This window comes from Meriones unguiculatus, chromosome 18 (assembly GCF_030254825.1).
Source record: "Meriones unguiculatus strain TT.TT164.6M chromosome 18, Bangor_MerUng_6.1, whole genome shotgun sequence".
In the NCBI taxonomy this organism is placed as follows: Eukaryota; Metazoa; Chordata; class Mammalia; order Rodentia; family Muridae; genus Meriones; species Meriones unguiculatus.
The window spans coordinates 63,454,815-63,471,317 of NC_083365.1; the positions used below are offsets into that span (position 1 = coordinate 63,454,815).

General features: G+C 39.4%; 1 protein-coding gene across 1 annotated transcript in view; it reads right to left on the reverse strand.

Moving 5' to 3' along the window:
* Positions 1 to 16,503, reverse strand: part of LOC110565027 (contactin-associated protein like 5-1-like) — a 703,043-nt gene that overhangs the window by 396,303 nt on the left and 290,237 nt on the right. Inside the window, exon 4 of the mRNA XM_060371632.1 lies at positions 1,374 to 1,521. Within this exon, the coding sequence (XP_060227615.1) occupies positions 1,374 to 1,521 (148 nt within the window). The remainder of the gene's footprint in view (positions 1 to 1,373; positions 1,522 to 16,503) is intronic.

Here is a 16,503-nt window from a genome sequence, read left to right on the forward strand (position 1 = left end):
TGGCAATGAGGGATTGTAGCTTGATTCTGTGAGCTGATATAATTAACGTCTTTCTCATTTAAAATGCTTTTCACGGTATTTTGTCTCAGCAATGGGAAACAGAGCTAAGATAACTATGTTTCATAAAAAGCGTGCTGATTGAGTGTGTTGACTACTTAGGTGTCCTTGGATATTGTTATAAAATCAGCAGGAGAATGTCACTACTTTAAAGAAGAAAATAAATTCACAATGACACACTTTGCATGTTTCAGTATCATGAATACAGGAAAGAATGAGAATAGCAGCCTTTGTACATGACTCCTTCCTCCAGAACAGTGGCTCTCAACCTGTGGGTTGTGAACCTTTTGGGGGGTAATCCAAGGATCCTTTCACAGAGGTCACATACATATCAGATATCTGCATGTCAGATATTTACATTCTGATTATTAGCAGTAGCAAAATTATATTTATGAAGTAGCAACAAAAATAAGTTTATGGTTAGAACAACATGAGGAACTGTATTAAAGGTTTGCAGCATTAGAAAGTTTGAGAACCATTGTTCTAGAACTTTTTCAATTCTACCCATATTTACAGCCTCCTTTTCTTCAAGAGGAATCCCTGGTTCAAGTACACTATCAACAACTCTCAGGAAAACACATGGATACCATGACTGCAGAAGAGAATTCTATAAATTACACTTGGGTAGAAAATTCCTGTTCTTCCAGAATGTGAAGAAGGAAAACATATTCCTTTCATGGTTCTTGAGTAGAGGATGAACTTCACAATATCTCACAACACTTCCAGGAAAAGCTGAGCATAGCTGTTTCAAATTGCAAGTGGCAAATGGCTATGTAAGACAAAAGGGCTCTTAGCTTTGAACTTATTGTTGGTTCACCCCTATAGAGAGCTCTATAGAGTATTAAGAACACTTCTGCTTCTCAGCTGAGGTACACATTTTCATATATGTATATATTATTTAAAAAGCAAGAATAAAATGCAATAACTTCAGGCTAGGGAAATAGCTATGCTTCTAAAATGCTTGCTCTGCAAGCCTGAAGACCTGAATTCCATTCCTAGAGCCTAAGTTATGTTGGATGTGATAGCACAAACTAGTAGTTCTAGCAGTGGGGAAACAAAGATAAAAAGACCTCTGTGTGTCACTGATCAGCTAGCATAGGCTCATCTGGAAGTTAGAGCTGAAGGGAAAAGTCCAGGGTCAAACAATAGACCATGTTCTTCAGGAACATCAGGGTTTCTGGCTGACTGTCTTTTGCACACACATACGAACATACTCACATACACAAATTTTAATTCTCAGTATAAATAATCTGGCATTCCACAGGCAACGACATTCACCCACACAGCTCTGTGACTTGGTACATGTGGGTACTTACTGTAGGAGCATCCATAGACCTCCACTCTCATGCCAATCTTTCCATTTGGACTCCACTCCAGGGGCACAAAGCGAACAAAGCGGGCTCTCACAGAGTGCAGCAGCTTGTGGTGAACCACACTGTCAGCGTTCATGTTTCCTGCAAATGTCTGAAGAGAGAAGAAAGTTCAGTGAGCTCTAGAGTACCAAGACATGTCAATAGAAGTATGCAAGCTTTTCCACTCAGGCATTTGGGGATGACAACAATAACAACAAAACAAAACAAAATGAAGACACTGATCCAATGTTGACAGTCCTGCTAAGGTCTAACAGTTTTTCGTAACTACCAAATACTCTTCTTTAGAGTGTTCTCCTCCCTATCAATCTTCCTAACTAAAGTTTATGAATAAAGGAAGCAGCAAGGTATGACACCTGAAGATTTAAAAATTAATAATACCGCGAAGTGCCAGTTTCCTACATGTCTACATTCATGAACTATGAGATAACTGACAAGGTGTTTTACCAAAATAATTGTCAGGTGCTATTTGAGGGCAGTTATTACAGTAAGCATATAACATCACCAACATTTAAAAAATTAAAAACAAGTACGGGGGAGGGAGGATTATAAATCTTCAAATCATCCAGTCATCCAATAGTGATAAAATAGCCTGCAGGTCATTCCGAAGACTGTCTTATTCTCAGACCCATGATTGTTTCTGTAGGCCCCACTTTCTAAATACGCAACCATCAGCTTCTACATGACAGAACCATCGCAGTCTAATTCTATATGTACTTCATTTTTCTCTTTATTTGAAAACATTCATACATGATTTGAAGAGATGATCAGTGGTTAAGAGCATTTGCTGCCTTGCTCACTATGAGTGAGCTAGTAGTGGCCACCAGCTAGTAGGGCTAGTGTGGTTGGGAATCTTGGAGGAGAGCATAAAGCTTCCACTGTACTAAACCAGTGTGATCGCCAACTCCATGCTAAATATTCATCTTCATGCACACAGGAAAGTGAACATCCCCACTCTCATCAAGGAAAAAAAAAGTTTTTCTTAAAAGAGCTAGAGAAACCATCAGAGAAGACTACAATTGATTGAAAGGTAGAGAATAAGTAACTATAGAAAACATACTCACAACTGATACATCTACAACACAATTACAGCATCCAAAGTTCAGGGATCATCATGGAAGAGATGGAGGAAAGATTATAAAAGCCAGAGAAATATAAAGTTTCCCATGAAATTAAGTCTGCTAAGAATGTCGAGGAAGTTACAACCATGAAGGCTCACCCACACAGCTGCCTAAATAGGAAACAAACAAGGACAACACCAACATGGAACATGGAACGGGAAAGTTCATGAGGTTTCAAATCCAGGCAAGAAACTAGAGGCAACTAAGGAATGCTGAGAGCAGGAAAGAGTCTTCTGCTGGGAAGTGCCCCTCAGTTGGTATCCACTATCAACTGCTCAGCTCCGAAATGATCTACATTCAGTGAACACTGTACAGACTGAAGAGGTTTAATACAAACACACACACATACACAGATAAGAATACATATAGAAATGTACATGTATATATTATATACATATGTATAAACATATTTTATACATGTTTAAATATATGTGTTTATATATATATAAACATATATTATGTGCATGTATAAACATATGTGTTTGTGGAACAATTTATAGAGAAAGAGGTTGTAAATTTGAAAATTGAGGATAAAATGGGAAAGTTGGAGGGTTGAAAGGGAAAGAAGAAATGAAGTATATTTTAATTTCAAAACTAAAAATAAATCTTATTTTATAAATGAATATTTTCTTTTATTTCAAATCTTACTTTTTTAATTATTTTTTATAATAATTACAGTTTATTTACTTTGTATCCCAGCTGTAGCCCCCTCCCTCATTTCCTCCCAATTCCACCCTCCCTCTCTCATCTCCTCCCTGCCCCTCTTTAAGTCAACTGATGGGGAGGGTCCTCCTCCCCTTCCATCTAACACTGACTCATCAGGTCTCATCAGGACTGGATGCAATGTCCTCCTTTATGGCCTAGCAAGGCTTCTCCTCCCTTAGGGGTGAGGGGAGGTGATAGACCCAGCCACTGAGTTCATGTCAGAGACATTCCCTGTTCCCCTTATTAGAGAAACCCACTTAGATATTGAGCTTCTGTTGGCTACATCTGAGCAGGGGTTCTAGGTTATATCCATGCATGGTCCTTGGTTGGAGAATTAGCCTCAGAAAAGACCCCTGTGCCAAGATATAGTTTGTCCTTGTGGAGCTCCTATCCTCTCCAGGTCTTACTAACTCCCTCTTCTTTCATATTATTCCCTGCACTCTGCCCAAAGTTTGGTTATGAGTGTCAGCATCTGCTTTGATACACTGCTAGGTAGAGAGTCTTTCAGAGTCCTTCTGTGGTAGGCTCCTGTCCTATTACTTGTTTTCTCTTGCTTCCAGCGTCCATCCTATTTGTCTTTCTAAATGAATATTGATCATCTTACCCGGGTCCTCTTTCTTGTTTATCTTCTTTAGGTATACAGATTTTAGTATGTTTATCTTATCTTACAGATCTAGTGTCCACTTATAAGTGAGTATACACCATGTGTGTCTTTCTGCTTTTAGGATACTTCACTCAGGATGATCTTTTCTAGATCCCACCATTTGCTTGCAAATTTCATGATTTCCTTGTTTTTAATTGCTGACCTGGAGAGGACAGGAGCTCCACAAGGACCAAATATATCTGGGCACAGGGGTCTTTTCTGAGACTGTTTCTCTAACTAAGGACCATTCATGGAGATAACCTAGAACTCCTACTCAGATGTAGCCCATGGCAGCTCAGTATACAAGTGGATACCCTAGTAAGGGGAATCCACTTACTAGGGACTGTCTGTGACATGAACTCAATGGCTGGCTCTTTCACCCCCAACCCCCAAGAGAGGAGCAGCCTTGCTAGGTCAGAAAGGAGGATATTGCAGCCAGTCCTTAAGAGACCTGATACATTAGGGTCAGATGGAAAGTGAGGAGGACCTCCCCCATCAGTGGACTTGACTTAGAGAGGGGCAATGAAGAAATGAGTAAGGGAGGATGGGTTTGGGAGGAAATGAGGGAGGGGGATACAGCTTGGATACAAAGTAAACAAACCATAACTGATATAAAAAACAAAAACATAATTTAAAAAATCCCAACAAATATATTGCCCATGCTTAATCCCTCAGGAGACTCCAAAGCCTCAGGGAACTTAAGCCCCTTATCTCTGACCTTTTAAGAAAAATATCTTCTATGGCCCATATGTTCTCCTTTTCAAACTCCCATACTTTCTATTAAAAAGCCCAATGGAACCCATTGCTTTGCTCCAAATCTTCAACTTATTAACTCTGCAGTGGTTCCTCTTCAGCCTGTGGTACCAAACTCCTTTTCCCTTCTCTGTACCATCACCTCAGACACTACTTATTTCTCCATACTAAACCTCAAGGATGCCTTCTCCTCTATTCCTCTTGATTGACAGTCACAAGATATACTTGCTTTCACCTGGACTGACCCAGATACTCATCAATCTACCCAACTCTTTGGGACTGTCATACCCTAGTGATTCTGGGACAACCCCCATCTATTTGGCCATGATCTAGATTCTGACTTATCCTCTTTGCCCCTCCAAACTCTAAGCTTATACAATTGTATGTGACCTTCTCCTCTGTAGTCCGAACCTATAAATTAGTCAGACAGACACTTCTACCTTATTAAACCTTCTGTCCAGCCAGGGACATACAGTCTCAACCTCTAAGTCCAGTTGTCCACCACTCAGGTTACTTATCTACTACTAGATATTACTCCCACTAACAAGGCCATTACCATAGATAAAAAATATCTAATTCCCTCACTTGCAGTCCACACCACCAAGTACAAAAGTCTACCATTCTTAGGGATGGCTGGTTTCTTACACTCTTGGATTCCCTCTTACTCTCTCCTTGCTCTGCCCTTACCTGAGGTGAGCTACGGCCTCTGTCATGAATGTCTCCTTGTGCTCATTACCAAGTCCTTCCATAGACTTCAGCAAGCCCTCCTTGAGGTCCCAGCCCTGAATCTTCTACACTTAACTCACTCCTTCTATCTCTATGCTACAGAGAAAGAAGGGTATGTCCTGGGTCAACAACCATGACCTTCCTTCCTTTTGAAAAAATTAGACTGCACTATACAAAGATGGGTTCCTTGTTTGTGAACTCTGGATGCAGCTGAACCCCTTACATGGGAATCCAAGAAGTTAATATTTGGGTCATCTATCACTGTCTTATCTCTTCAACACCTATCCCTGACATTTAAGGGTCTCCAAACACTAACACCATCAGAATTCTTTCTCTTCAGGTAGCATTAGTAGAGGAACCCATGCTTACCTTTCAGCCACGCCCACCTCTCAACATTTCAAATCATTCTCCCTTGCCAGTTCTGGAATAATCCCCATCTCCTTCCTTCGTTGAGACCCTGGAAGAACTACTTCCTCATCCCACACATATAAAATGAGGGAACACTGCCTCAAGGTAGACACACTTGGTATACAGATGGCAGCTCCTTCCTACATGAAGGAGTTTGCAAGGCAGGATATGCTATTGTTTCAGACACTATGGTGACGGAAGCATCCTGAACTAAAATCTGGAAGGATGAATTTACAGCTCTTACTCATGCCTTCCAACCAGCAAAGGGATAATCCCTAAACCTTTACACAGACTCCAAGTATACTCTTCACATTCTCTTGTCACATGCTGCTTTTTGGAAGGAGCGTGGTGTACTAACAGATAAAGGAGGGTCCAGAACCAATTCAGGGCAGATTATGGCCCTGAGAGAAGCCTCTTTTCTTCACACAGCCATAGGAATTGTACACTGCTGATCACAAGTAGTGAACAATTCTGTTGTCACCAAAGGAAATAGCTGATTAGGCAGCTAGAGCTGCGGCTCTTGGAAGCTTGGATCACTCTCAAACTCCACAAGGCACTATCATTGAACATCACCCATTTTCATCAACATCCCTAGATACTCAACTAATTTTATTTTATTTACATCAGATATTTTACCCTAACAGGCAGGCTTTGTCTCCCTTTATTAAAACTTATTTACAGCCTACTTCTGAAGATCTATTCTTTCTAAAATCTATCATTGCTTCTTGTAAAATTTGCCAAATTTCTAATCCTGTCTCTGGGTATAAGAGTCCTCCTTTACCCACTCAGTAAGACAGGGGGTCAGACTGGCATCTCCCCTTTACCCACATGTCCACAGTTAGACATTTCAAATACCTCTTGGTCCTGGTAGACACATTCACAAGATGGGTAGGCACCCCTGTTTTGGAATTCCAACCTCCCTTCAATCAGAAAATAACCCTCAATTTGCCTTTCAAATTTCTCAAACTTAAGCCAAAGCTCTTAACATCCCATGGCTTTTCTATATCCCTTACCATCCCAGGCCTCAGGCAAGGTTGATTGAAACCATTGCTCTCTTAAGAACAATCTTATCAAACTCTCCCATGAACTTCATGCCAGTTGGATAAAACTTTTTGCCATTGACTTTCCTGAGACCGAGAGCCTTCCCAAAGAAAACTCTTTCTCTCTCCCCCTTTGACCTTATGTGTGCACTGCTGATCCTGCCTTCTGAGCTCATTATCTGAACCGTCATCTCTCCCCACCTTATGAGGATAGGAGAGCTACCTGCAGAGCAGGAAGTATGTTCCCAGCACATGATGGATTTACAAATTGATCTTGTTCTTCCTTACTAAATCCATGAGAAGGAAATTTCTGCCTTTTGGGTCAACCGTGATTAAGATAACAGATCTTGAGAATGCGTACAGTGTATACTGAATAACTTTGAAATCTAAATACAAAGAGCCTCAATGGCAAAGAATGTTCTTGGCCACTTTTATCAACAAAATATCACATTTTTTTTCTACATATGGAGGCTCAAGATGTAGCTCAGATGGGCAACTGTTCACATGAAGCGCTGGGTTTACTCCCTAACTGTAAACATCAGTCATGGAAGCACACATATATAACACCAGCACCGAGATGGACACAGAAGGACAGGAAAGTCAGTCACTCTTGTCTATATAATGACTTTAAGGTCAATCTGAGATACCTGAGAGCTGAGTCCAGTGCCCTAGATACCTAAGGACTTCAACACTGCAACTCAAAAGTGTCTTAAGACAATGGTTTTGGATTCAAAAGACTTTGTGCTTCCCAGTGTTAACTCCTGCCCAGCAGCAGAAGCTGGCTTCTGTATCATTAGTCTAGAGCCCACATGACCTGAAGCAAAATTCCTAGGACTGTGATTTCACTTACAAATATGTGCTCCATGTTCCCCACTGTTTCTGCTATTATTGGCAGATTATTTGGCATTCTCAATTCATGCATACAAACACAGTGACTTTATTAGGGTAAGAAAGTAAAACATTTTTTTTTTAATTTCTGTGTCTTTTGGAGCATCTATGGGTAGTTATTCATTGGGAGTAACATAAAATTGATCTGACATTGGATTGAAAATAACAAGCTGTTTTTAAATTAACAGTTTTGGGGGAAGTGGAAAGTTATTACTTGGTATATCCTGAAATATCATTTGTTACTTTAAAATGATGAAGTTGTTATAGTTTTATAAACAATAGCAAAAACGAGACACAAAAGATGCCCTAGAATTTAGATTTGATCAAACTCTTTTTAATTGCTTGCAACAGTGCTTCCACCATGGGCATTAATCATGTTTTCCGCTGCTGCTGTCCACAAACACCAGGAGGATAAGGAGGCTGAAGACACAACGCAGAGGATTAACCATGGGTATATGTGTCACACCAAACTGTTGAGGTGGAGAAACACTCAGCTTCTTTCCAAACTTCACATCTTTTACAAGGTTAAACACACAGTTCTGAGTGATAATTCTACACATAGCCTCATTTCTCAGATAAGAAGTTTTGCTAGCAACTAACAGGTGTTCTGAATGTGGCAGGTGGCATTCTGTTTCTCCTCCTTTTCTTTCTTTTTGGAAGTACATGTGTGAGTGGGTGCATGCATGTATATGTGTGTGTGCATTCATAGGGTCTATAGAGAAAAGAAGACAATGATGAATATTTTCTTCGATCTCTTTCTTATTTATTAAGAAAACATCCTTCAATGAACTGTAGCTCACTGAGACCTCCAGCCTGGCTGGCCAGTGAGCAACAGAATTCTGTCTCCAACTCCTCATGGAAGAAGTTATAAGCGTTCTGTTTGCTAATCTACTGCTTTTATAGAATACAGACAATAGGCAACTTGTTGAAGAAAAGGTTTATTTCAATTTACAGTTTACTCTCCATCATGTAGGGAAGTAGGAGATGGCTCAGGGGGAAGAAAACCTGAGTTCAAATTCCAAAAACCCACATAAATTGAGGTATGCTGTTATGCATCTAGGCTCCTTATGTTCCCACAGTGAGATGGGAGGTGGAGACAGCATCTCTGGAAGCTCATGGGCAAGCTAGCTTGACAAACTGAGATTCACATATGCACAATGCCACGTAGGCACCTTCACTCACATGAACATATAAAAGAAGGTAATGGCCGTGCCTAGTCCTTGGTTGGAGTATCAGTCTCAGGAAAGACACCTGTGTTCAGATTTTTTGGTTCTATTGTTCTTCTTGTGGAGTTCCTGTCCTCTCCAGAAATTACTGTTTCCCACTTCTTTCCTAAGATTCCCGGCACTCTGCCCAAAGTTGCCCATAAGTCTCAACATCTGCATTGATAGTCTGCAGGGCAGAGCCTTTTAGAGGTCCTCTGTGTCAGGCTCCTGACTTTTTCCCTCTTTTCTCCTTCTTCTGATGCCCATGCTCTTTGCGTTTCTGGATTGAAATTGAGCATTTTAGCAAGAGTCCTCCCTCTTGATTAGTTTCTTTAGGTGTACAGATTTTAGTAGGTTTATTCTATATTATATGTCTATATGAGTGAGTATATACCTTGTGCGTCTTTCTGCTTCTGGGATAGCTCACTCAAGATGATCTTTTCCAGATCCCACCATTTACCTGCAAATTAACCTAAGACCCCTGCACAGATGTAGCCCATGGCTGTTCAGTATCCAAGTGGGTTCCATTGTAATAGGAATAGGGACTGTCTCTGACATGAACTGATTGCCCTGCTCTTTAATTACCTCCCCCCTGAGGGGGAAGCAGCATTACCAGGCCACAGAAGACAATGCATCCACTCCTGATGAGACCTAATTGAATAGGATCAGAAGGAAGGAAAAGAAGACCTCTCCTCTCATTGGACTTGGAGAAGGGCATATATGCAGAGAGTGAAGGAAGGGAGGGATTGGGATGGGAGGAGGGAGGGAACCACAAAGGGGATACAAAGTGAATAAAGTGTAATTAATAGAGAATAAAAAAATCCTATTAGCAAATAAAAAAAGAATGTAATAACCAATATATAACATTTATACACTGTAATTTTTCTCATCATCCTCTGCTATTCCCTTTGTTTCCCTGCCTAATCATGTTTTGCCTGATTTCCCAGTTACTCTGAGACCCCCATTGCCAAAGCAAACCTGCTGAACTTTTTTGTTATAGTTTCCTTTTATTTCCCTTCCACTTTTTTTTTCTTTCATCTTACCCCCTTTTTTGGTAAAGAAGGAGACAATGCAAATCACCAGATTTAGTAAAATGTCACATTTAGGAAACATAGCCAAATAAATTATTCAGAGCCAAAGCTGGGTACTCAGAGAGATGACAGGGTTTTGTCAATAAATTTTAATATAGGTTTTACTTCTTTGTGATATAATCTCAGTCTTAATTTCCAATGAAGCTGTCAAAATGCATTAGAAAGCTGACTCCATTAAAGCAGCTTTGGATCCTGTGAGCTTTCTGGCTGAGATGTTTAGAAGTTTCATTTATCTAACCTATTTGTAGAGATTTGTAAAGACAACTGGCTTAAAGGATTAACAATCTTTTAACAATCAAGATTATCTCTTCCCATCACCAGGGTTATTGTTGCGCATATAGCATTTCACCCTGTTTGGATGATGTGACCTTTCCTTGCCAGTTTTTACAGTTCTTTCTTGAGAACATTTCCTCACAGTAAGCAATCTTGGTGTATAGTAAATGCTAATTGGACCTTTAAAAGGTTCCCATGATAAATACCTTTATGCCTCAATTTAAATTTTCTGGGAACAGAGCAGAGATGGGGGAAGTCACTTTGCCCTGTCCTTCATCTGTATTCATGGTCCTTTCACATCTTTCTTGGTCTCAGCAATATTTGATTACTCTTCTCTCTTGCACATGTCCCCAGTACCTTGTTTCACCTTCTCACTTTTTGCTAAGAAGAGAATGGCTTTGAGCTAACAAAATAGTCCCTGGTACCGCTTGGGTGTTCTCTAAAGGAACATCCTTTCCTCTGCTTTTGTTGTCTGGTTACTCCAGGTAAGGCCAGTGTAAGGAGTGTGTCCCAGTTTCATTTCTGTTGCTGTGACAAAATACTTTGACAAAACAAAACTTAGTGGAGAAAAGATTTCTTTTAGCTCATAATTCCACGTTACAGTCCATCACTGCAGGAAAGTCAAGGTACCAGGACTTTTAAGCACCTGTTTACATCATATCCATAATTAAAATCATAGAGAAATGAATACAAATATGCCTGCTATTTTCCTTGCTTGCTTTTGCTCATCTCAATTTCTCTCCACAGCTCAAGATCCCCTCTCTAGGGAATTGTGTCACTATAGTGGGCTGAGTCTTCCTACATCAATTATTTGATTAACGATAATTCCCCACAGACTTCCCAGGGCAACACAGTATAGCCAATCTCTCATTGAGACTCTCTTTGCAGATGACTGTATGTTTTCTCAGCATGACAATTAAAGATAAACATAACAGAGTATAACACATTGGACTCACTCCAGTGACTTTATCCTTTCCACACATGATCAAATTGCATCTCCATGCCATTTCTTCTTTTCTGTATTTTCTTTTTGAAGCAGAATATCTGAATAGGTTAACATCTTGCTACCTATACTGCCTCCCTATACTTTCTTTATGACAAGTTTTGACATCTTTTATGCCAAAGCATATTTTTATGTTACACTAGGGACATCTTTATAAATATGCAGAGGCATAATTTCGGTTGATTTTCAAAATTTAAATCTTCTACATATGTTTACAGACGTGTATTAGAACCAAGAACTCTGAATGGATATCTAACATATAGGCTAATAACCCTTTCAGGCATACTGCCACAGAGGTACATAGTTTCAGTCTTATGACTTTATAGATGATTTTGCCTTTTCTAGTATTCCTCGAAAATATTACTAGACCTCCTTTTATGGTTTATATCATATCATTTTGTATCTTATGAAAAACATAACAAAACATTAATCATTCTGGCACTAACAGGACAGACAAACTCTTTTTTTTTGTTGTTTTTAATCATACATAAACCCACTAATTTATTTCAAAGTTGAAAACGTATTTCTGCTAATGCAGTTGAGGATATGTATCCCTGGATCTGCCAGTCAGCTTCAATTACTGAAATAAATTGTATTTCCCAGATGTTTGTTCTTCTCTCCTAAGAGTCTCCCATCTTATGCTGCTGTCACACACTGCAGTGTTCTCATTTTACAACTTCCCTTGGTGTGGCTAGGGCCAACAGGAGGTGGACAGTGGTGTAAACAAGAATTAGAACACTACTGTGTTGTTTTCTTAGATAACTCTGTGGAGGATGGTTACTCTTCCTGCCTTGTGAGATTGCATTTAAATTCAGGAATAGAGTTTAGATATCGCATTACTGGAGTTGACAGGTTCAGCCACCTGCTTTCAATAGGTCAGGAAAGGACACGGAGTAATAATGAAAAGCAGAGAAAAAAGGTGATTGTTTAGTTGGCTACACAGGGAAAAGAGCAAGGAGCTCTAATAACTGCTGCATTTTTAAGTCTATCTTCAGCCTCATGATGTGAAATTCAGGTTTCAATACAGAGAAGAAGTGTGCATAGCTAAGCAGTCACATCAAGGTGTGGTCCTGCCCATGATGAACTTATTACTCTGATGTAGAACAATAGGTTGTCAGAAGTGGGTGATAGGCTTTCTTAGAAGACACTCCTGTCTTGCTGGACACAGGCTTTAACTTTTCACTTTCACCTAAGCCTGAAATTCTTAGGAAATTCTAATTTCATGGAATCCACAATTTTTAAAAAATTGGTAAGAATGGAGACACACAAGTGCTTCTTTAGAATAGTTTCATTCCTCTCAGGCTGTTGACATTTGCTTACCAGAGCAAGCTACAAACTTAATTGGTGGAGAGAAAAAAAGGGAGAAGTCAATGAGAGAATGCAGGTGGAATGGAAATCACTAAAGACATAAGGAGGAACTTGACATGGACTTTGTATGGCTGAATACATTGACAAGAAGAAACTTAGAAAAAATAGAAACTTAGAGAAAATATTTTTTTTTGTGTGGGTTAACTCAGTTCAGTAAAAGGGCTTGTCACTGGAAGGATCCAGCAAGGTTTTCCTTTGATCATATTTTGAGGATACTTGTGCCTGTGGTTTTTTTTTTTTAATTAAAAGAGACTGTAGGGTGACCCTCTCCTGTGTGAACAACTGAAATATGTTGCTTGTTTCTTCTGATCATGCTATTTGTCTGTCTGCTGGTCTGTTTGTTTGGAAAGCACTGGCATGCAGGTTCTCCTTTGTGGTCATTCACATATGATGGAATATGGAAGGCAGGCATGCGTCGCATAATGTCTCAAAGCAACTGGATTATGAGAAATTATTTCACTGGTGACATGTATATCCATACCTTTCTTCTGAAAAAAAAAACTTTGATAAGAATAGAAGAATGAGTAAACATATAGATGACTGTGGGACAGGAGTCAAATAAATAAAAATTAAACGGTAATTTTTTCCTATATAATAACCATAGAATAACTGAGATGTATTTGAATATGGATCTGAAAATGAGGACGTAGAATTATATTTTATTTTCAGATCAGTCTCTTCTTCCAAGAGGGAGTAACAGACTCTTTTAGCAAGAAGTTTTGTTAGAATTCCCAATTCCTTGTTTATGTCTCTTTTGTTTTTGTAGTTCTCATTCTTTTTTTCCTTATTTTTTTATTTTATTAATTACACTTTATTCACTTTGTATCCCCCCATAAGCCCATCCTTCCTCCCCTCCCGGTCCCACCCTCCCACCCCCTTCTTCACACATGCCCCTCCCCAAGTCCACTGACAGGGGAGGTCCTCCTCTCCTTCCTTCTGACCTTAGTCTATCAGATCACATCCGGAGTGCCTGCATTGTCATCTTCTGCGGCCTGGTAAGGCTGCTCCCCTATCATGAGGAGGTGATCAAAGAACAGGTCAATCAGATTATGTCAGAGGCAGTCCCTCTTCCCATTACTATGTAACCCACTTGGACACTGAACTGCCATGGGCTACATCTGTGCAGGGATTCTAGGTTATCTCCATTCATGATACTTGGTTGGAGTATGAGTCTCTGGGAAAAATCCTGTGTTCAATTTTTCTGGTTCTGTTGTTCTCCTTGTGGGGTTCCTGTCCTCTCCAGCTCTTACTATTTCCCACTTCTTACATAAGATTCCATGCACTCTGCCCAACAATTGGCCATAAGTCTCAGCATCTGCTTTGATAGTCTACAGGGCAGAGCCTTTCAGAGGCCCTCTGTGGCAGGTTCCTAGGCTGTTTCCTGTTTTCTTCTTCTTCTAATGTCCTTCCCCTTTGCCTTTTGGAGTGGGGGTTGAGCATTTTAGTGAGGGTCCTCTCTCTTGATTGGTTTCTTTAGATGTACAGATTTTAGTAGGTTTATCCTATATTATATGTCTATATGAGTGAGTTTAGTTTGATGTTGGCTATAGGCTTGCTGTATATTGCCTTTAATATGTTTAGATAAGTGCCTTGTATCCCTGATCTCTCTAATACTTTAAAAATGAATGGATGTTTGATTTTGTCAAATGCTTTTTCAGCATCTAGGGAGATTATCATGTGTTTTTTTTTTTTTTTTTTTTCAGTTTGTTAATGTGGTGGATCACATTGATGGATTTCCGTATATTGAACCACCCCTGCATACCTGGGATGAAGCCTACTTGGTCATAGTGGATGATATATTTGATGTGTTTTTGCATTTGGTTTGCAAATATTTTGTTGAGTATTTTTGCATCAGTGTTCATAAGGGATATTGGCATGAAATTCTCTTTCTTTGTTGAGTCTTTGTGAGGTTTAGGTACCAAGGTGACTGTGGCTTCATAGAATGAGTTTGGCAATGTTCCTTCTGTTTCTATTTTGTGGAGTAGTTTGAAGAGAATTGGGGTTAGCTATTCTTTGAAGGTCTGGTAGAATTCTGTGCTGAAACCATCTGGTCCCATGCTTTTTTGGATGGGAGAGTTTCAATGACCGCTTCTATTTCCTTGGGGGATATAAGACTATTTAATTGATTTACCTGGTCCTGGTTCAGCTTTGGTAAGTCGAATCAATGAAGAAAATTGTCCATTTCATTTAGATTTTCAAATTTTGTGGCATATAGACTTTTGAAGTAAGTCGTAATGATTGTTTGGATTTCCTCAGTATCTGTAGTTATGTCCCCCTTTTCGTTTCTGATTTTGTTGATTTGGATGGTGTCTCTCTGCCTTTTAGTTAGCTTGGCTAAGGGTTTGTCTATCTTGTTGATTTTCTCAAAAAACCAGCTCTTGGTTTCATTGATTCTTTGAATTGTTTTATTTGTTTCTAATTGATTTATTTCAGCCCTGAGTTTGATTATTTCCAGCCATCTACTTCTTTTTGGTATGTCTGTTTCTTCTTTTCCTAGGGTTTTTAAGTGAGCCATTAAGTTGCTTAAATGAGCTGTCTCGAATTTCTTCTTGAAGGCACTTAGTGCTATGAACTTTCCTCTTAGCACTGCTTTCATTGTGTTCCACAAGTTCGGGTATGTTGTGTCTTCATTTTCATTGAGTTCTAGGAAGACTTTAATTTCTTTCTTTATTTCTTCCCTAACCCAGCTGTCATTTAGTAGCAAGTTATTCAGTTTCCATGTGTGTGTAGGCTTTTTTGCTAATTGTGTTGTTGTTGAGGTCCAGCTTTATTCCATGGTGATCAGACAGGATACAAGGGATTATTTCAATCGTCTTGTATCTGTTGAGACTTGCTTTGTGACCAACTATATGGTCTATTTTATAGAAGGTTCCATGAGGTGCTAAGAAGAAGGTAAATTCTTTTGTGTTTGGGTGTAAGGTTCTGTAAATGTTTGTTAGGTCCATTTGATTCCTGACCTCTGTTAGAGACATTGTTTCTTTGTTAAATTTCTGTTTTGTTGACATGTCCTTTGTTGAGAGTAGGGTGTTGAAGTCTTCCACCATTTATGTGTGGGGATCTATGTGTGGTTTAAGTTTTATCAATGTTTCTTTTACAAATGTGGTTGCCCTTGTATTTGGAGCATAGATCTTCAGGATTGTGGAATTTACCCTTGATGACTATGAAGTGTCCTTCCCCATCTCTTTTGATTAATTTTGTTTGAAAGTCTATTTTAACAGATATTAGAATGGCTACTACTGCTTGCTTCTTGGGTCCATTTGCTTGGAAAGCCGTCTTCCAACCATTTAACCTCAGGTAATGTTTATCTTTGTGCCTTAGGTGTATTTCATGTATGCAACAGGTTGCTGGGTTCTGTTTACACATCCATTCTGTTAGTCTGTGCCTTTTTATTGGAGAAATGAGTACATTAATGTTGAGAGAAATTAATGACCAGTGGCTGTTAGATCCTTTGACTTTGATGTTGGCTGTGGTCATAAGTTTGTGTGCTTGGTTGCTTTTTGTTTTACTGTAGTGAGGTTAATTATTTCTTGTGTTTCCTTGAAAGTAGCTAGTTTTCTTGGGTTCTATTTTCCCTTCTAGTGTCTTCTGTAACACTGGATTTGTGTGTAGGTATTATTGAATTTTTTTTTCATTGAATATCTTGTGTTCTCTGTCTATTAGGACTGAGAGTTTTCCTGGGTACAGTAGTCTGGGCTGACATCTGTATTCTCTTAGAGTCTGCATGATATCCGTCCAGGCCCTTCTGGCTTTCATAGTCTCTGTTGTAAAACCAGGTGTGATTCTAATGGGTTTGCCATTATATGTTACTTGGCCTTTTTCCCTTGCAGCTTTTAGTATTTTTTCTTTGTTCTG